Source organism: Diceros bicornis, chromosome 27 (genome assembly GCF_020826845.1).
Source record: "Diceros bicornis minor isolate mBicDic1 chromosome 27, mDicBic1.mat.cur, whole genome shotgun sequence".
In the NCBI taxonomy this organism is placed as follows: domain Eukaryota; kingdom Metazoa; phylum Chordata; class Mammalia; order Perissodactyla; family Rhinocerotidae; genus Diceros; species Diceros bicornis.
This window is the reverse complement of record NC_080766.1, coordinates 29,939,165-29,954,834: the sequence shown is the minus strand read 5'-3', so window position 1 is coordinate 29,954,834 and position 15,670 is coordinate 29,939,165. Positions and strand designations below refer to the sequence as shown.

Genomic DNA, 15,670 nt, shown 5'->3' with positions numbered 1-15,670 from the left:
TTCATCTAAAAAACATTCTTCTTAGCAATTAAATCAATTTAATTTCTTGACAAATTATCATACAGAAGATTTTAATTGATTTCAATCCTTTCCTTTTCCTTTTTACTAAAATTAATGTAGGATCAATTTTTTATCACGAACTTTCCATGGAAATTTGATTCATCAATTGGTTTGTCCTCAAGTTTAATTTTCCATGGTCCTTATCAAGATTTGATTCCTTAGTTATTTTTAATTAATTAAATTTTATCAAGCGTCATTTTTAGCCCCTTTCAGTTTTATGGCACACTAAATCTGTCCCAATTTAAAGAAAATAAGTAATTTGCACTTGTCCAAGTCAAAGAACAAAAGTCAAGCCAAAACGTTCTGCTTTGGGTTTTCTGCATTTTCTGCAAGAAAAGTGGATTATTTTCATAATGTGAAATTACCCTTAAAAGTACTCTATTAGCATTCAGTCTTTTTGAAATCAGCCACGTGTTGACATGCGAAGACATATAGATCAGGTTTTAAAAGATCTGGGGAGAGTAAAAGGGATTTATATTTCCAGGAAAAAGCAGGAAAGAGGAATATACACAGTGACTAAGAACGTGCATTTTGCAGTCATTCTGATCTTGCTAGGAATCCTTGCTTTAACATTACTAGCGCTGTGATCCTGGACAAATTACCATTTGTAAACCTCAGTTTCCGCTTCTATCAAATGGAGATAATAGTAGTTAACTCGGAAGGCTGACCATTAGCTTAGGTCTTGCACGTAAAGCAAATAACACAGAGCCTGGCACATATGAGAACTCAGCATGTAGTTATCCTTACGGATTTTAAGTATTACCGTCCCGTCCCCAGCGCTTCCTACAGAGCCCCAGACAGACCAGACGCCCAGCCACAGATTTTTCCGGACGAGGGCAGACGCCCTGTCTCGGGAAAAAAGTGAACACCTGCCCCGATGTTGTGAGTGGGCTTGGAAAATAACTTGGAAATTAAATTTAGGAGGGAGGCGTGGCTTCTAGGTCAGAAATGGCAAAAACGTAACGTCGCGGCCACGGAGCCTCAACGGCTGACACTCTCGGCAACCAGCCACAATGGCCTGTGCCGCCTGCGCTTGCGTCGGCCCGATCGATCGACCTGATCGAGGATCGTCAACCCAGTCCTGGCTGCGGGAACTGCTCTTTCTCGCGAGGTTTCAGACCAGGAGGCTGAGGGAAAGGGCGGGCCCAGCTGAAGAGAGAGGCGGAGCGTGAGGCCGCGGCACGCTGCGTTCCCAGCAGGCCGTGCGTGCCCCTCGCTTCCTCCCGGATCCTCCGAGCGAGCGCGTGAGGGGCTCCTGCGTACTGGCCATGGCGCTTCACGTCCCCAAGGCCCCGGGCTTTGCCCAGATGCTCAAGGAAGGAGCGAAGGTGAGGAATGGAGGAAGGGAGGGGGAGGTGGCTGCCGCGAGAGAGCAGGGCCTACTAAAGGGCCGAGCGTGCTCCCCCGGCGCAGAGATCGGAGGAAGAGAAGGTTCCAGAAAGGGAGGTGTTCTCGGGAGGGCTCGGCCCCCGAGGCCTGCGGGCGTTTCCGTTCTTGTGCGACCCCGGGGGGAATCGAGGAGGCAGAGGCCGCGGGTGAGGGGCAAGGCCCCGGGATTCGCGTTTTGCACTGACTAGCTGGGGAAGCGTGAAGCCGCTTGTGCGTTTTCCCTCCATCCGTGAAACGGAACTGATGAGGCTCTCCTCCCTTAAAGGGTGTTGTGAGGGTGAAGGTGGATAACGGAGGTGAAATTGCTTTGGGAGCCGCGGGGCCGGTTGACACGCAGTTCGAGGATGGGGCGATCCGAGAGGAGAGGAACAAGGGCCAGGTCTTGGCAGCTTCCTTCCAAATGAGAAACAGAGGGGCTCCCTATTTAGTTCGCAGAAGTAGTGCGTTGTAGTAGGACAGACACTTACAACCCAAATGAGTTTTGGTCTCAATTTAAGGTTAAGTAGCTTGTAAGACTTACCCCCCAGGGTCTTACTTTCCTCATCTTTAAATTGAGATTGGACAAAAAGGTGGTACCTTTAAGTTGTACCTGTCCATCTGACCTGTGTAACCCATGGGTAAGTGACACCCTGGTCTAAGTAAGTAAAACTGCTTTGTTTTATGGCCAGATCTCGAACGTAATTTCAAGAGCGCGATTTTTAACAACCCCTTAAGTTTTAGGGAACCAGGTTTTTGTTGGCAGGATGCACTTTGGGATAACAGTATACTAAATAAATATCAGGGTTTAATGTAAATGTTGGTGGAACAAGTTTGCTGAAAGGGACATCGGTTGCTCACTTTTTTAAAAAGTCAGGCTGAGAACTCTTCGTAGTTTTTATTCTTCTGAGGCAGAAATAATAAATGAACAGATAAACAAGGATGATTTCAAATAATGATAAAGGAAACAAACAGTACTGTAGTAGAGAATGACAAGAAATAAGAAAGTCTGCCTCCAAAAAAAAGGTAAGGGTTTAGGGTAGATAAAACAATTAAATAAGATGTTCAGGGAAGAGTTCTTAGCTCAGTTTCTGGGTGACAGAAGGAACCAGCCAAGATTAAAGGGAGAAGTGTTCCGGGCTGAGGGACCAGTAAGTACAAAGACCCTGAAAATGGAATGAGTTTGACCTTTTTAAAGAAAACAGTGAGAAAGGTGATGGGCCTGAAGCTCACCAAGGGAGGGCAAGAATGGTAAGAAAAGAATATAGAGAAGCTGTAGGCAGTGGCCAAACATGTAGGGCCTTGTAACCCTGAGGCAGGATTTACATTTTATCCTGGGAGGGATGGTAAACTTCTGAAGAAGGGTTTGATGGGATCTAGTTGATGACCTGAGGGCTGCTCCTCAGGGGTGGGGGATGTAGGAGTGTAAGCCAGGGGATCACACTGAGTGCTCTTGTAAGAGTCCAACTCTTGTCGCTGAAGACACTGCTTCTAAAGTGGTTATTAACCTTGTTTGGATCACAGTCCCTTTAATGTATGTTATAAAAGCCGTGCCTTATACTCTAGAACAGTACTGTCTGATAGAACTTTCTGTGATGATGGAAATGTTGTGTATCTGTGCTGACCAATATGGTATCCACTAGCCACATGTAGCTACTGGGCACTTGAACTGTGGCTAGTGCAATTGAGGAACTGAATTTTTAATTTTAATTACTTGAAATTTGAATAGCCACGTGTGGCCAGTGGCTACTGTATTGGGCAAAGCAGCTCTAGAAAAACGTTCACATGAACACTAGGTTCATGAAACCTATCTAAGGCCACAAATAAATCCCAGCTCTAAAAAAAGCTCAGTGTAAAATTTGAGAATTTTAGTACTATGAGCGATTCAGCAGTTTTTCAATATGTACACGTTGGAATTGTTGCAGTTCAAAAGCCTGTATACTTTAGTCCCTAAATATTTTGGAGACAGATAGGTTAAGTGGGAATTCCCAATGAACATAGAACTGCTGGCTTTACAGTGCTCAGGCTCTAACACAATAAGAAAAATATTCATGCCACATTTCAAGTTTTAGTCAGAAAGTACTGGTAAACTCTGAAAAGGTATTTTTACCTGAAATAGCTCATATGCTTTCTCTAATCAGTCTTAGCACTCTTCCCTGCACTTTTCACTACATCAAAAAAAATTATAGGCGCTGCATTTTGATGTGTAAGTGGGTACCTGTGGTTCCTAAAAATGTCATGCTTTGTTCATTCAACTATTGAGCAAATTTATGGATCATTTATGAATACCAAGCACCATGCTTTACGTACATAACTCTTGCTTGATCGAGTCAACAATCCTGTGAGGGTAGGTACTATTATTATTACTCCCATTTTACAGATGAATAAATTCTTGTTTTCACTGTCCTGTCTAATCAGAAGTTTCCTTTTACAGCATTTTTCAGGACTAGAAGAGGCTGTGTACAGGAACATACAGGCTTGCAAGGAGCTTGCCCAGACAACTCGTACAGCATATGGACCAAATGGTAATTTATAAATTCATGTTTTAAAAGATACAGTAATAGAATTTTGTGTACTAGCTCTTTCAAACTTGTTCTGAGGGTATTATATATAAAGTGACAGTTTTAGCCATAATACAGTGTGGCTTTGAAAGTTATTTCATAGTTCAGTGACACTAGTATAGGGTTTCCAGTTTTTAATTGGCAACTCAGATCTCTTTAGAAAAATAGGAATCAAAATGTTACTTTTTATGCTGTTAAGAGGATAGAAAAATTATGGTGCTTTCATTATTGAGATAGTGCTTAATGTTCAGTGTGACAAATGGTGAACGGTTCTTTTACATAAAGTGACATTATAATTTAAGAGAGAAAATTCTCTCTTGCTTCCTACCATCAACCTAAGTGATACAGATTTATGGAATAAGCAAAAACCTAAATATACTTTTAAGTAGATTATTTTGGTCTTTGTACATGTTAATATAATTTATATTTATTGAACAGAAATGTGACAAGGTTAGCATCCTCCCTAGTGAACAGTATAGGAGATTGGAAAGGAAAAAACTAATAAAGTATGGGGCTATGAGATAGTCTTAAAGAACAGATAGTATGTATTGAGTTCTTACAAGGTTATTTTAAAAAATGGACACAAATTTGTATTTCTTGACTAGATTTTTCTTGGGTACTTGGAGAAGGATTTTGAGTAATGAATTTCTTTTTCTAACTATTATTTTTGAGGAATGAACAAAATGGTTATCAACCACCTGGAGAAGTTGTTTGTGACAAATGATGCAGCGACTATTTTAAGAGAGCTAGAAGTAAGTTTAAGCCAAGAAATATTTTGGTGACATCAAAAATTAAGTATATTTTAACATAGAAGAAGCCTCTTGTTTCAGATTGGACAATAAGGGACTATTTTTTCAACTTGAAAATTTACACAGATTTTCCTAATTAGAGTCCTCTTTAAGTTTAACATTTTAGCCACTCAAAAAAAATCTCCTAAGTTATTAATTTATGGAAAGATTTGTTGTGATAAAAGTATATTTGCTAATAATCATACCAATTTGAATACATTGTCTCATTCTGTAGAGTGTGATGCTGAAGTGAGTTATTCCATACTGCAGAAACAGCTGATACTGAAAACTGATTTAAAAAAAAAAAAGTCAAACCATTGGCTGGCTATGTTAAAGTGAAACAATCAATTCATGGAATTTTGCTTTGTTCCCCTGTAGTTTTGATGTTGTAGTGTCTGTAGAATAGATACTGCCAGCAGGGTTATGAGGAAGGTCTGGACCTGAACAACATAGTGCGCCATTCCTCATCTAGCTGCTTTGTAGTTGAGTGATATGTTCAACCTCAGGAATTTTCCTGAAACTAGAGATATGTTAACGTTTCTCTAACTTCTTTAATAACAAGATGTTCTTAAAGTGTATATATGTATATGTATATAAAGGGACTTGTCACTGTGATTGTTGGTGTTATATGCAGTGATATTCTTGATTCAAGTGTGATGAAGATACTCTTTTCATAATAAAGCCATAGACCTGACTTTTCAGTTTTCTCACTGCTATCAGTTGTTACTCTAATGTTGCTTGTTTCTTTAAAAAAAAAAAAAGCATCAAATCCTAGGGGAAAAAACACTTAAAATTTTGATACACTTTTTTTAAGAAACATTTTATATTCCATTTTTTTAAACCGCAATTGATACCCCTTAGAATAAGAATATACATAGAAATTGACACTCATGACCAAGTTTACATGATGTGTATTTTAGCTCTCCTGAAGCCTTTTAAAAAAATGCTGAGGTTTCATGGTTGGAATTACTTTGTTTTTTAATATAGTGAACATATAATAATGTTCTGAACGTTATATACGGAGATGTATGTGCTGGATGACTGACCATCAAAACAAGGTACACTTTGAAGTTTTCATTTATAGTGATGCAGTTGTGCTGATAGGCCTAGAGGGAAATCGATTGTCTTCTTGTGGCTACTCTGTAAGTAGTGTATAGCGGTGTGATCGAATGGAGTTACCTGGCCCTCAGGGAGATTGGAGTGTATTAATTTAAGAAGAATGGAAATGAGTGATTCTACATTGCTTTAAGGATCAAATGCTTTAACTTGATATTTAAATTCAAACTCCTTCTACCAGGTACAGCATCCTGCTGCAAAAATGATTGTAATGGCCTCTCACATGCAAGAGCAAGAGGTGGGAGATGGCACAAACTTTGTTCTGGTATTTGCTGGAGCTCTTCTGGAATTAGCTGAAGAGCTGCTGAGAATTGGCCTGTCAGTTTCAGAGGCAAGTGTTCATTTTATAATGTAGTCCTATTTAATTTTTGCCCATTGCTTCAAACTTAAATAAGAACCATTATCATAGTAATAGCTAACATTGAGCAGTTACTCTGTGCCAGGCATTGTAGTACATATGCTTCACTTGCAGTATCTCATCCTATCCTTACAAGAACCCTATGGGTAAGGCCTATTAAAATTAGTCCCATTTTATTTTACATGAGGAAAGTGAGACTTAAGTTGGAAAAATCTTGGTCAAAATCTTTTAGCCAGTAAGTGACGAAGTTAGGATTCAAATTCTAGCTGTCACCAAAGCATACACCCTTAACTAGTAGGCTCTGACATGAATAGTCTGGAAGTATACTTTGTCATTTTATATTGAAAATAAATATCCCTATTCATTGAGTTACAAAAATAAGCTACTCCAAGTTATGTCAAAATTCTCTCTCAGAAGAAATAAACTTTTGCTCTTACATTTAAGGTCATAGAAGGTTATGAAGTAGCCTGCAGAAAAGCCCATGAGATTCTTCCTGATTTGGTATGTTGTTCGGCAAAAAATCTTCACGATATTGATGAAGTGTCATCTCTACTTCATACCTCTGTAATGAGTAAACAATATGGTAACGAAGTGTTTCTGGCCAAGCTTATTGCTCAGGCATGTGGTGAGTAAATATCAGTCAGTGAAAAGAACCAAAATAAAAATGTCTTAATGTGAGTAAGATATTTTCTCTGTTGTCCCAGTATATCTTGATATGTCTCTTTTTCTTAACAGTATCTATTTTTCCTGATTCTGGCCATTTCAATGTTGATAACATCCGAGTTTGTAAGATTCTGGTAAGTTTAGAAAATGCATTAACATTATCTAGATAGATCAGTTGTTTTTTGCAAAAAAAAAAATATATATATATGTTAATCTAAACCTAAATTTTACCTCAGGTTTTGAATACTTAGGACTTTCCTGCCTTTTAAGGCATCGTTTATAACATTTTGATATTGCTGGGTTGTAATAGCTGTTAAATATAAAAGGGTTTGACATTATCTACTTGTAAAGTCATCATTTTTCCGTGACAGCTTGAAGGATGAGAATAGTGCATAAACAAAATATTAATCTTTTGCATTCTTCATATATGCTGAATTATAACAATAAGCTTAGAAGGTGATTTTTGAATGGGATGGAAGTTGTCTTGTTGCTCTACAATAATGAAATTGATACTTTAATGTTAGTATTGAAATAAGAGTGAAATAAGAGTGTATGTTTGATAAAAATTTATGTGCTCGATATAGTAAAACTGATCATTGTAGTGGTTTTGTACATTGGCATTTGCTAACGTAGTTGAATTTAGCTTACCTAAGTACATGTGCTAGCTGTGTGTACTTACATATATGTTGTGTTTTCTGACTCCCTCCATGTACTGCCCTCCCCTTCCCCATTAAATTTTATGCTTGTGAGATCTGAAACTTTGTTCCCTGTTCTGTCTCCCATACTGACAGCTGTGCATGGTACTCGGCACCAAGTAGTTGGTGAATGAGTGAATGAATGGCTTAGAGTGGTTGTTCTCTACCTTTAGTTCTTCCCAGTACACTGAAGGACCCCTCTCCACCTCCACAGTGATTCCTACCTTGAGCAGACTGGTGTGCTGTGTGTCTACCACCGTGCTCGTTATCCCCGGGAGTCACCGCCTTGGTGTATCTTTTTATTTAGGAAAGGATATGTTTGGTGCATGCAGAATCAACAGCCTAGCCCTAATGTTATTTTCATGAGATCACTGATGATTTTGTTATTCAATTCCTTAGGGCTCTGGTATCCATTCCTCTTCAGTATTGCATGGCATGGTTTTTAAGAAGGAAACCGAAGGTGATGTAACATCTGTTAAAGATGCAAAAATAGCAGTGTACTCTTGTCCTTTTGATGGCATGATAACAGAAACTAAGGTATGTAGGATTCAAAACCTTAGAAGTAAAAATCTAAGGTTGCCCTTTCAGATTTATATTTTATAATTCTAAAGTTTTGAGGTAGAGTTTGCTCTTAATCCAGTGAATACTGCATAATTATTGAAAACTGCAGGATCATATCTATTTTTTAAAATCAGATATATTCTTTGAATACCTAATTCAAATACTAAATATTAAATTCGAAACATTAGATGGTGGCATTGTTTATATTTTACCCATTTAACCATATAACCCTTGACTTCTAGTAGAACTTACACACTCAGCAGTAAGATGCTCACTGAAGAGACTGTGGGTACTTGTATGCTTTACATTAAAATATTAAAAAAAAATGTTGAGATTCTGTAGCATCCTGAAACAAAAATATGCTAATATAATTCTAAATTGATTAGTTTGTTTTTAAAAATACATGTTAAGAAGTTTGAAGGTTGTGTTTATAGGTCACTGCTGACTTTCTTCCCTAGAATTCTTGAAATCTGAGTTGTTGATGGTTTTAAGTTTCACAGGTGTGGTGGTGGGGGCCGGGGCGGGTTAGTCATTTAGTCCACATTTTAGAAAAAGTTGGAGAACCACAACATTGTTGTTTTGGTATACTAATTGACATTTGTCAAAAGATAGATGCCAAGACACCTGCCCAGCATATCTAAAATTAGAGTATTTGCCCAACTTTTCCACCAAAGTGCCTGTCGAAGAGAGCAATACATCAGTTTGGGGAGTGGAGCTGTCTAGGAGCAAACTGAGTTTCTATTAATTTCATGCAGATTTTGTATTCTGCTTCATAATACATTCATATTTATCTTCATATTTCCTCCCAAATCTTTAAATTATTTCTTCAGTAAAATGTTATCCTATGACTTTGAACACCAAAGTAGTAAAATGGTTTTAAAGAGAATGCTTGCTTGTTTTGCTATAGGGAACGGTATTGATAAAGACTGCAGAAGAATTGATGAATTTTAGTAAGGGAGAAGAAAATCTCATGGAGGCACAAGTCAAAGCTATTGCTGACAGCGGTGCAAATGTCATAGTGACAGGTGGCAAAGTGGCAGACATGGCTCTTCATTATGCAAACAAATACAATATCATGTTGGTGAGGTAAGAGAGCTCTGTTCTATTAACCTGCATTGTGAATGGCTTTTTGGTGGTGAAATACTAAACAGATAAATTCGTCACACCAGGAAGACTTTAAAAAAGGGCAAGTATAAGGTATTGGATCAGAAGCAAAAGGACTTGACTTAATCTAGGGGGACAGGAAACACCTCTGAGAAAACTGACATTTAAGCTAAGAGCTGAAGGACCAATCAGCAGATGTTATTTTGAAGGAGAGGGAATAGCATTCTAGGCAAAAGGAACATCTTAAGAGACCAGACACAACCTGGTGCACACTGTCAGAGTGTGGGGTGAGGAACATAACTTTAATCCATGAACACATGGGGCACACTAGGCAACTTACCCATTCCTGCCTCTCCAAGCACCTGTTCTAATGTGCAGAGTAAATCCTTATTCTCTTCCTCACAGAACATGTGATTGCCCAAAGTAAAGCAAAAGTCTTTTATATACCAGGGCTTCCCTGGTGTTTTAGAACCTTAAACCCTTGACAAGCTAAGGAGACTTGAACTCTCCCAATTCTAGAATAATGCCATAAATTCCTTCAGTGCAATCCAGACCTATTCTGAGCTTGAACCTTTCAGGATCAAAAGAATGTGACTTGGAGACCAGCGTACAGTTTCCTATTTAATCTCTGCATTTTATTATGGTATCTGATGGAATTAAAACTTCTATTAAAGTCTTGATTTTGTTTTTTTAAAGGCTGAACTCAAAATGGGATCTCAGAAGGCTATGTAAAACAGTTGGTGCTACAGCTCTTCCTAGATTGGTATGTATTTTGGACAACATTAAAAGATAATTGAACCTATTTGAATTATTTTTATTACAACAGTCACTTTCTTACAGACAACTCCTGTCCTTAAAGAAATGGGGCATTGTGACAGTGTTTACCTCTCAGAAGTTGGAGACACACAGGTGGTGGTTTTTAAGCATGGTATGTATTAATGGTAAAATATGTTTATATAAGTGTGGGGTGTTCATTTTCTTTTTTTTTAACCCTCAAATATTTAATTTATTGACAGAAAAGGAAGATGGTGCCATTTCTACCATAGTGCTTCGAGGCTCTACAGACAATCTTATGGATGATATAGAAAGGGCAGTAGATGATGGTGTTAATACTTTCAAAGTGCTCACAAGGGTTAGTATTAGCAATGATCTTAATTTAGTCATTTGTAAGGCCTCAAAAACACGGTTGGCAGACTCCTGAACATCCTGAGAACTTCAAAATGAATGGCCTATGTAAAAGCAAAGCACTTTTTTTACTTAAGACTAGACTTAAGTGTCCATTGCTGATGAATATGATAGTTTTCTAAAATGATTATGCGAAGGAATAAACAGCAAATCAAGGCTTTTTTTTTTTTTTTAACTGTTTTAAAGGGATAGTTTATGCTTGTTTTTGATTATAATGTACCTTCAGTTCCTTAAGCACTATTCTTAGTGCTATATCTGTGGAAATGCAGATAAGGTATAGTGCTGTTCCCATTCTTAACTCTGGTCCTCCCTTTTCATATACCGGATACTATGTACGTTAAGATAATTTGCCCAAATCACTCGATGTTTATAAAATTTGTAGTTAGAATTTGAGTAAAAATGCCTGATTAAAAACTCTTAGTCTGGTGGCGGACTGGAATTGGAAAAGGTTAGAAAACTGCTTCTTAGTGACTTTTTATTTTTTCGACTACATATTATAGGATAAACGTCTTGTACCTGGAGGAGGAGCAACAGAAATTGAGTTAGCCAAACAGATCACATCATATGGAGAGGTATAGCTTTCTCTGGATACACTGACTTTCCTTGTGTTCCTTGAATAAAATACAGTAATAAACACACTTTTGTTTTAGACGTGTCCTGGACTTGAACAGTATGCCATTAAGAAGTTTGCTGAGGCATTTGAAGCTATTCCCCGGGCACTGGCAGAAAATTCTGGAGTTAAAGCCAATGAAGTAATCTCTAAACTTTATGCAGTACATCAAGAAGGAAATAAAAATGTTGGATTAGATATTGAGGTATTTGAAAAAAACACTGTGAACTTAAATTGTTTTATTTTGTGAATTTACAAGCTAAAAATAGAGGTAGTAAGTTTAAAAAGAAAATCAGTGAGAAAATGTTCTGATTTGTAAGCAAATAATTTTCATAATAATTACAAATAGTTTGATAGAGGAGAATTTACTTTTCCTTCTGTTTCATTAGTAACCTTTTGTTTTACAATGTGTATAGGGTAGCACTTTTGCCTAGTTACTTTACTAGTACTATTTAAGAGGCCATGCGTTTTTGAGTATAAACATTTTCACATAAAAGAATGTAAAGTGAAAGAATGAAAATTGTTTTGTGTTGACAGGCTGAAGTTCCTGCTGTAAAGGACATGTTGGAAGCTGGTATTCTAGACACTTACCTGGGAAAATATTGGGCTATCAAACTAGCTACTAATGCTGCCATCACTGTACTTAGAGTGGATCAGGTGAGTGAAAAGTACTAATTTTCATATGGTTCAATAGTATATTTTCATAGAACATAGTGCAGTTCCCATTCTGTTCAAAGGCCTGTTCCTTTACCTTCATCTTAGAGATGCTCAAGTGCCCCCAAAAACATTTCCACTTTATTTTTTTCTTCTATTATAGTTTTAAACTGTACAGAATATATTTCAGCTTATTCGAAATGAAAATCCTTCCAGTGAAAGAAACCTTTACCATTTTTAAACGGAAATGGGTAAAACAAATCTGATTTAGATTCATAGTTTTCAGACTTTTTTAAGCCGAAGAACCCCTTTGTATAAAAATCTAGAGAGGAAGCTTAATATGTAATATTCATACGGGATACGGAAGGACCAAAAAGTCCCGAAGCAAACAGTGTAGACTACCAGCTTGAAGGAGAAGGAAGCCTCTAGTTGTCCGTGAGGATGATAGGACCTGGGCTGTAAAATTTTTTTCTGTTGTGACAAGTTATGTCTTGAGGTACTAAAAGATCTTAAAGGTGTTAAAAATCATAGTATTTCTGCCATTTGTTTGAGGAATTGTGACAGAGGAAAAGTAGTGAAGACTATTGTGGGTTCAGAGATAAACCATAATTCATAATTTTTCAAAAAGGTGTTTTCTAGTAAACTTAATGAAATCCATTTTCCTGCAAAATTCTAGAACTGATTATTAAGCAATGAATTATTTGTAACTACTTAGAAGAAGATTGTGGGAGGCACAGTATAAATCCATTAGGTGAAAATCATGCCAAATTAATCTTGGAGAGGCAAGTTACAGGTAGAAATTAATGGAAAGGAAATTAGATGTATTCTAAGCACAATAAGGACTAGTTGGTGGTAGCTACAGCAAAACAAATTTCACCTTCATAAACGGAAGAACTTTTTTCCTAAGCTCAAGATGACCAAAAATGGAACTGGATATCTAGTTTCAACTCACTGGAAATAATCAAACAGAAACTGGATATTCATTTAGTGGATTTATTAATAAGGTGTTTTTATATCAATGTATTAGGTAGTTTTCAGTGGAAAAATATGTTTTTGGAGTTTTTAAGTAAAGATAATGGAAGCTTAAGGAAATGTTTGTTCTAAAAGTTAGTGTGTGGCTAAGAATAAAAAGGGAAACCAAACATAGAAGAGGACAGGGGAAGCTAAGTAGACTGAAGCGTGAGGTAAGCAGAAATTCTAATAGTGGAAGTTGCTATTTTATTTTATTTTATATTTTAATTTTATTTTAGTTTTCTTTTATTTTATTTTAAGGAAGATCAGTCCTGAGCTAACATCCACGCCAATCCTCCTCTCTTTGCTGAGGAAGACCGGTCCTGGGCTAACATCTGTGCCCATCTTCCTACTAATAGTGGAAGTTTCTTTACTGAGGAACTTTTTGAATGTCACTTATCCAAGCAAGACAATAATTATAACAACACAAGTGCCTTGGGTCACAAAGGCTCTTCTGAGTTTTGCTTTTAACCTGGAAGGCTGTGTTTTGTTTTATGGCAAGGGAGAATGTTCATTGTTATGTGCCCCTGGTCTTGGCACCCTGTATGTAAAATGTGTATGTGAAGAATCTGTCCTACTCCGTTACCCAGTTTACTATAATGAACTTGCATGCTTTAAGATAGTTGTACCTAATTTTTTATAGTATATATTCTGGAAAGTGACTTGCAAATTAAGTTTTAAGTGTTGGATAATGTCGTAGGATTAATTGTAGGATTAATCTTAGTTCAAAAATACCTTTCACTAGTTCTCAAATTATGGTCCCCAAATCAACAGCATCAACTACCTAAGAACTTGTTAAAAATACAAATTCTTGGGCCCCACCCCAGACCCACTAAATCAGGAACTCTGGAAGGAGGCTTAGTGGTCTGTTTTACATAAGCCCTCCAGATGATTATGATAGACTCAAGTTTGAGAACTGCTGTTCTAGGTACTTTTTTTTAAATCAAGCTACACTTCGGTTCTAAAATTATACTTAATGCCTTTAATTCAGTTTGAACTTACCCTTGATTAGTAAAATGTCATTCCAAGAATTTCAGGTTTAGATTTCTTAACAGAAGCTTCTGAAAAGGGGTGTGGAATCTATCTAAGGTGGTAATGAAGATGTTTTACAGTTTGTTGCTTGAGATACAAGCCAAACCCCTTGATGTGATACAGAAAGATCTCTTAATTGTATAAATTTGGGAAGCAACAAATAACTAGTTCCCATTTTGAGATTCAGAACATATATTAGAGTTTGAGAGTTTTACTTTGAGGAAAGTGAACTAATTTAGTTTAATAATTTAGCTGCTTCTAAATTTATTTGCGCCCATAGCTGTCACCACCCCCTTTTTTCCCAAACATAAATCCTTTAAAAATGCTAGATAGTTATACTTGGAAAATGCTGGGTTTAGTGCATTCCAGATAAATTAGAGACTTCTGCGGTGTTTTTTTAAGTTACCAGGGAACTAGGTGCTTGGATTTTTTGTTTATAAACACACTTCCTGCCACTTGAATGGTTATCATTTACAGGTACTAGAACATTTCAGTGTTTAACTTAATACATATATATTTATATATCAACCACTTTAGATTATAATGGCAAAACTAGCAGGTGGACCTAAAGCTCCTAAACCACAAGGAAACTGGGGTAGAGATGGTTGGCAGGACGAACCTCACATATAAATAGCAACTCAGGTGCCAAACTGACTTACACCAGTAATGCAAGCAAATATTTTTCACATTTAGCTCATTGGGTTATGGAAGTACTTGTCTTGGAATGCCCTTCACTAATGTGTGGATTTTGTTGCTGTTAATGTCCACAAAAGCAGGAAACTCTCACACTGCTGGAAGCTAACAAACAGTGCTCAAGTGTTTCACGTGCAGTGTATAACAGACTGCTTATATTGAGATGATTGCTTAATCATGAATCGTGCTAATAGAAAAATATTCTTTGTCTTCTGTCTAAAGGTTGAGTTGCTAAGTGTACCCTTATGGTTTTTGTTTTGTTTCACAGATCATCATGGCAAAACCAGCTGGTGGGCCCAAACCTCCAAGTGGGAAGAAAGACTGGGATGATGACCAAAATGATTGAATGGCTTAATTTTTACTGTAGGTCAAGGCTATATTTGTAGAAGTACTCTAGGAATTGCCTGATGTTTTCGTATTCTCCTTAAATTGTTTTGTGTTTGTATCCTCGGCTGGACGATATAATAAACATGTTGTTATCAAAGCCTCACTGTTCTTTTATCTAAATGACCTATTTGTCTCAACCTTGTTAATGAAATTAGCTTTGGGACTTAAGGCAAGTCACTTAAGTAATTAGGGGCCTGTTCCAATATATATCTGGCCTGCTGCCTGTTTTCGTACATAAGTTTTATTGAACACAGCCATGTTCATATACTTACATATTGTCTACTGCTGCTTTCTACAAGGGAATGGCAGAGTTGAGTTATGACAGACACCAAGTGGCCTGCAATGCCTAAAATATTTATCTAGCTCTCACAGGAAGTCTGTCGACCCCTGGACTAGATGTGGAGTGTATTTTCCAAAGCTCTGGCACTCATACAACTAGAGGTGACTTGTTTCAATTAGCAATGAATGATTCGTTGAATGGCTGGCTTAAAACATTTATATTTTAGTAAGGTATAAAAATACTTGTGATACAATTGTAAATATATCTCCTTATAATATATCTCCTTATATGTATAAATTAAGCAAGTCAGTTTTTGTAAAGCAGCTCTTATTTTTCCTTACAATCAGTAAGGAGTTTTGAAAAAGGAAAAAACATTGTAAAAAGAAGTTAAATTAACTGATTATATGGGACATGTGCTACTATGTATGTTGGTTATATAAAGTCCTCAAATAACACTTTGAAATTGTATACTGTTTTTGGTATTTGAGAGGAATTTTGGAAGCAGTATGGCTGACTGGGTCTTAAATAAACTCAACAAGTATTAGGA

General features: G+C 37.0%; 1 protein-coding gene across 1 annotated transcript; it reads left to right on the top strand.

The window, feature by feature from the left end:
- Positions 1–1,282: 1,282 nt before the first annotated feature.
- On the top strand, positions 1,283–14,940 carry CCT8 (chaperonin containing TCP1 subunit 8). Its single transcript, XM_058522980.1, has 15 exons — positions 1,283–1,388; positions 3,860–3,950; positions 4,659–4,738; positions 6,072–6,221; positions 6,693–6,873; positions 6,984–7,045; positions 8,006–8,143; positions 9,075–9,253; positions 9,968–10,034; positions 10,112–10,199; positions 10,288–10,403; positions 10,957–11,028; positions 11,107–11,271; positions 11,604–11,723; positions 14,725–14,940. The coding sequence occupies exons 1-15, from the start codon at positions 1,329–1,331 to the stop codon at positions 14,800–14,802; spliced, it is 1,647 nt and encodes a 548-aa protein (XP_058378963.1). The 5' UTR covers positions 1,283–1,328; the 3' UTR covers positions 14,803–14,940.
- Positions 14,941–15,670: the final 730 nt, after the last annotated feature.

What these genes read in the sequence shown, in the direction of transcription:
- CCT8 (XM_058522980.1), top strand. Translation starts at nt 1,329, where the DNA reads ATGGCGCTTCACGTCCCCAAGGCCCCGGGCTTTGCCCAGATGCTCAAG. An exon ending in GCATGATAACAGAAACTAAG is followed by an intron (nt 8,144 to 9,074) that starts GTATGTAGGATT and finishes GTTTTGCTATAG; the next exon opens with GGAACGGTATTGATAAAGAC. An exon ending in CTTTCAAAGTGCTCACAAGG is followed by an intron (nt 10,404 to 10,956) that starts GTTAGTATTAGC and finishes TACATATTATAG; the next exon opens with GATAAACGTCTTGTACCTGG.